Source organism: Apaloderma vittatum, unplaced genomic scaffold (assembly GCF_000703405.1).
Source record: "Apaloderma vittatum isolate BGI_N311 unplaced genomic scaffold, ASM70340v1 scaffold24003, whole genome shotgun sequence".
In the NCBI taxonomy this organism is placed as follows: domain Eukaryota; kingdom Metazoa; phylum Chordata; class Aves; order Trogoniformes; family Trogonidae; genus Apaloderma; species Apaloderma vittatum.
Genome location: NW_009710231.1, coordinates 1 through 5,835, shown reverse-complemented (window position 1 = coordinate 5,835; position 5,835 = coordinate 1). Strand labels below are relative to the sequence as shown.

The window sequence follows — 5,835 nt, the reverse complement described above, 5'->3', positions numbered from 1 at the left end:
GCTGTCAGTCCCCAACCTATACTGGCACATGGGGTTATTCTTTCCCAAGTGCAAAACTCTACACTTGCCCTTGTTGAACTTTGTAAGATTTCTCCCCACCCAGCCCTCTAGCCTGTTTAGGTCTCTCTGAATGGCAGCACAGCCTGCTGGTGTGTCACCACTCCTCCCAGTTTTGTGTCATCAGCAAACTTGCTGACAGTGCTGTCTAGTCCCTCATCCAGGTCACTGATGGATATATATAAAATCACTGGTCCCAGCACTGACCCCTGAGGGACCCCACTAGACACAGGCCACCAACTGGACTCTGCCCCATTGACTACAACTCTCTGACTTCTTCCCTTCAACCAGTTAGTGACCCACCTCACTACTTGGTCATCCAGACCACACTGCCTCAGTTTACCTATGAGGATGCTGTGGGAGACAGTGTCCAATGCCTCGCTGATATCCAGATAGACCACACCCACTGCATGGCCACCATCCATCCACCTGGTTATGTCTTCGTAAAAGGCTATCAGGTTGGTCAAACATGACTTCCCCTTGACTGACTGCTCCTAATAGTCATATCCTTGATATGCCTAGGGACAGTGCCGAGGAAAACAGTGTGCACTCTTCATAGAATCATAGAACGGCATAGGCTGGAAGGGCCCTTAGAGATCATCTAGTCCAACCTCCCTTTTTTGGGCAGGGATGCCACCTCTCGACTAGACCAGGCAACACATAGGGACCGAGCGGGAATCAAACCCGCGACCTCGGTGTTGTCATTGTTGTCTGCACCGCTGCTCAAACCACTGAGCTAGCCAGCCCCCTATTTCTTATCTCCCTTATTTCCTCTTATTTCCCTTAAGCAACAAAGTCTCTCATTCCTAATGAAAATGAAATATATTGCTGATTTTTTAGTTATTTGTGGTAATTGCAATAAAAATTTTAGCATGAAATGTTCTTCATGTTGCTGTTCTCAAGAAAACTTACTCTGGGAATTAGTATGGCAGTGGGAGCAAAAGTCAGAAAAGTGAAGGTGAAGATGAAACAAGATTAAAAATAAATATCTGCAAAGATAGATGTTCTTCAGAGAATAGATTTCTAGGTCCACTTGCAAAACTTCCACATGGGGTATATGTGATCAGATCACCATCATATACACTATGTTGTATAGAGTGTGTTTTATAGACGTGCCTTACTAAGGAATTAACTGTAAGATTGTAGTGTTTCAAATAATACACATTTTTGTAGCATGAGCAGACTGTGCCCTCGGGTCTAAGATTGTCATGAATTGACAGAGCCAGAGGCAACTCCACTGTTTGAGGGTCTGCCGAAGAGCCAGATGCCGCTGTGCAAAATAACTCTAGTAGGTTGGTAGCTAGGGACTGCCAGCTGCCGTTTGAAGTAATCATAATCATGAACAGCATGCTGTGCTGTCTGAGTGAATAACTTAACATTATTTTTTGTCATTTTCTCCAAATCCCTCATTTTAGAAAAGGATTAGATACTACTACCTTGTGTAAAAGCAGAATGTGCAAGTTACGCTCCAGTGCGTGAAAAGACATTTGAACCTAAGTAGTATGGGGGAAAATGATCACTTTACTGACACAATAGCATGAAGTGCACCATGGAAATGCAAAAGATGATTTGAATGGGAAATTGTACTTGGAGACTCGTATGTAAATGCAAGCTAGTAATATGTGTAGGAAAAAATTATAAACATCTAATCAATAGTTAGGCTTATACGGTTTATTCACTTGATTTTTATCATGCTCTTTGACTTTAAATGAGCAAACAGAAGAATGCAGGAAAATCTTTCTCATGGACATAACTAAGTACACGAATATCACAGAATTGTTCTCTGAAGTTCAGAGGGCTTAGAGGCAGTAGTGATAGAAGGCAGTCAGGCTTGAAGTTCTCTAAGTGGAAATTTAATGCCATGATATCAGCTGATAGTATATTCAAATGCATGTTTTAACATTTGATAGCTAAAGCAAGGCTCTGCTTCAGTGTCTGAAAATGCTAGCTGTAAAATTACTGTGGACACTTCAGAACGGGGATGCAGACTTTGATTGTGGAAAGTTTGTAGTTACATATTGAGCGAAAGAATCTGTATGTAGCAACTGAATACTGAAAAAGTTGTATAGAAAATACTATGTGAATATATACTTATTTCTATACCAGGTCCTCTGATAATGAGCACCTGACAAAAGGTACAGCTGAATTTGTTTTTGTCCTAAGTTAGATATAGTTAATTTGTATTTTAGAGATTTGGGTAACTTTGGCAGTGATGCATTTTAAAGATTGCTGTTGACCTCTCATTTACAGCTGATTGGAATTAACCATACTCACCTAACTCTTCACTCAGTATCCATTATCCTTTGTTCACTTTTATCTAGTTCACTGTTACATATTGGACATTGATGCAGGTCACATTGTTGGACATGTGACTTGCATCAGAATAGTTAGTGGGACTGATAGAGTGCCCGTTCTGAAACTGCTTTCCATGAAGAAATAGGCAACTAAAATATCTAGTAGCAACTTTAACAAATGCTTAAGCTTGTGGAAGAATAGCCAAGTATCTGGTTCCTGCTTACGCTATTGAACAAGTGATTCTGAAATAATAAATTATGAGAGTGCTCTGAGAGTTGAGTTGGAAATTTGTGCTGATTTATTTTGTGGAGATTTTGAAGACATTCTTGTTGAGCATTCTCTTTCTATTGAAAAATAGCCTGGAGAGGGGAAGGGTGGGAGGTAAGGACATCTTTTGTAAATTTAGTACTAGAACCACGGGAGTTCAGGATTACTTTTGAGTTCATATATTAACAAATGAAGTATATTGTTCATAGTGACTGGTTTTTGCTAAATTAAGCTATAAGCAGAATTAACATGGTTTTCTTCATCTAGTAAGTAGTTCATATGATAGATTTTGCCAAATTCTTATGCCAAGTATTTCCTTGAAAAATTACAGGAACATTAATGCAGTGACTATTTCTGTGGTTCTGTTAACTCCCGCAAGTCTCTAGCACTCCTTGTTTTGTTCTGCTGTGAAAAAATACCCAACCTACAGAGTTTTTAAAAAAACATTTAATGGTCTGACCTGCCAGGCTTCTTTAGAAAACTGATATTAGAGCAAGAAGTTCAATATAAGTACTTGTGTACACTAAACTGTATTTCTACTATATTTTAATGTTTTTCTTTGACCATGCATAACTAAAGGTTCAGTCCCTCTTTGTAGATCAGGAAAAACAGACACTGGCTGCACATATAAACAGGAAAAATGTAGACACTGGATTATTTAAATACTTCTAAGTTTGACATGCCTCAGACTAACAGGACGCTGTATGAACAAACCTTGATAGTAAATTTGCTTATGGTGCACTGTAGGACTTTAAGCCAGAGAAAACTAACTTTGATTCTTCTATGCCTGAAGAATGAACTAATGTAACATGGGGTTCAACTGTACTACAACCAAATGAAGTATATAGGTAGTTAGGATGTCCTTACTATTCCATGTGCAGTTCCAATTCTATGAAAGTAATTACCCTAATTCCTAGATAAATTATTTCTTCTCTTAGTATTTGTGACAACCCTCAATTCTCTTGAAGAAACCTGCCTTTTAGGTAATAAATCTGGAACTTTGAGTTTACAGTACAATATTTAAGCTACTGTCAGTGTCAGTATCCTGGTTACAGCTGACTGAACTCTTAACCTGTGAAGCTTCTTTGCTTATTAATGCACTAGTGTTAGAAAATCAAAGGATTTTTTTATTCTCTCCAGTCATATTTTAAGAAGGTCCCTCCACATCCTAGGCTGATTTTTCATTGTAATGATATAGTGGTGCTTCTTCAAACGTGACCACACTATGATCTATACTGGAATTAAAATGCATTAATTGAGAGTAGTTATAGTGAGTTAAAATAAACTCTCTTCTTCATTAGTTATTCCCCATACAGCCAGATTAAATCTTTATGGTTCTTCTGAATGTGATAAGAATTTGTATGTCATGGCACTCTGTTTTTAGCATGTGCAGTTGTCTTGGAGCTAGGAGAATCCAGATGTCTGCATAGCAGTGTTAAAAATAGTAAAAATACAGTGGGCTTTCAACTGGACTTGAATCTAAAACAGGAAAAAACCCTTAGAATATGATCAGTACAATAAACAACATGAAATGCTGGTTTTAATCTTGTTTCATTCTTTTTCTTAAAACTGTAAATTGGACAAATTCAAATCAGTAAGTGCATGAGAGGGAGATGATACAAGAATTGGATTGAGACACAGAATGTTGTCATCTGTTCTGTGAATGGAAATTAGAGGACTAATCTTTGGAAGAAGTGGTATAAATATGTACACAATAAATGTGAATTCCCTCTAGAATTGTAACTACTGGGAACATTGCTCATTTTAAAATAATTAAGTGCATAAATCACCTGAATTGAATATTTTGAGATTTATTATCCTATAAATACTTAATTACTTATTTACATATCTGCTATTTTTAAATTGCTTTATTAAAAGACTAATAACTTTTTCTCTTTCAGAACAGGCACGCCATATAATTTAACGGCACCATGTAATGCTCATTGCAGATGTTTGCGCTCTATGTACTACCCAGTTTGTGGCAGAGATGGAGTCCAGTACTTTTCTCCCTGTTTTGCAGGATGTGCATCTGGTCTTTTTAATAACATGGAAAAGGTACTTTTTGTGATGAAGATAGTTGACGTGCCTATTCTGGTTTCCTGCAAAATGCATTATATACCAAAAACATTCTTTCCTTAATATGACAGGAAGTCTCAGTATTTCTATTTCTAAGTGGTAGTCACTACAGGAAAAATTGGTGTGGATTGGAAACACATATCTAAGTAGGATGAATGTTGATTGAAGTCCAAGTGACAAGTGGTAGGATAAGAGGAAATGACCTCAAGTTGCACCAAGGGAAGTTTAGATTGGATATTAGGAATAATTTATTTACTGACAGGGTTATTAGACATTGGAATGGGTTGCCCAGGGCAGTGGTGAAGTCCCCGTCCCTCGAGGTATTTAAGAGTCCTGTAAACACAGTGCTGAGGGATATAGTTTAGTGGAGGACTGGTCATTGTTAGTTTAATGGTTGAACTTGATGATCTTAAGCATATTTTCCAATGTGGGCAATTCTGTGATTCTCTTTAAGTAATAGTTTTAAATAGTCAAGACAGTTAAAGTTCTTTGGACTGTAATGTTTGAATTCTGCAGAAATGATCAGCTATTTCAGTTAATTAGGTAACCACTAGCATCAGCTTATTTCAGTATTGGAAGAATGACTTCTGAGAATGATTTAAGACACTTTCTGCTCTAAGAGAATTGCAGCTTTTGGCTACCTGTTGTTCAGAAGTTACGTTTTTTTGAATGAAACTGGTGTCATGAGAAAAGAGAAAAGGAACTTATCCTCCCTTGCTCTAACTCCTGGCACCTGCCATGGTGTTTATAACATTTACAAAGAAGTGATTTGTTTGAAAATCATGTATTTTCAATTTTTTTTATATTGATATAAAAAAAAATTCAGCAACTTAGCTTGCTTTTTCTTAATTGTAAGAACTAAATAGTGTTACTTCACTGATATGTAATAAGATTCAAGTGCAAAGTTTAACATTTCAAGGCTTACTTGGGTGTTTTTATAAATATTATGTACTACAACTATCTCAGAAGAACTTCTGCCTGAAAGCCAATGTGGTTTCAGAGCCAACAGGAGTACCACAGACACAGTATTTGTTCTCAGACCCCTGCAAGAGAAGAGTAGCGAACAGAACAAAGGACTCGATGTAACTTTTGTTGACCTCACAAAAGCATTTGATACTGTGAGCAGAAAAGGCCTGTGGC

General features: G+C 37.4%; 1 protein-coding gene across 1 annotated transcript in view; it reads left to right on the top strand.

Annotated features, from left to right (window-relative positions):
- The window catches only part of LOC104272286 (solute carrier organic anion transporter family member 4C1-like), a gene marked incomplete at both ends in the record, with an annotated part of 19,416 nt that extends 14,742 nt beyond the window's left edge, over positions 1-4,674 (top strand). The window contains one exon of the mRNA XM_009867236.1: positions 4,521-4,674. Within this exon, the coding sequence (XP_009865538.1) occupies positions 4,521-4,674 (154 nt within the window). The remainder of the gene's footprint in view (positions 1-4,520) is intronic.
- Positions 4,675-5,835: the final 1,161 nt, after the last annotated feature.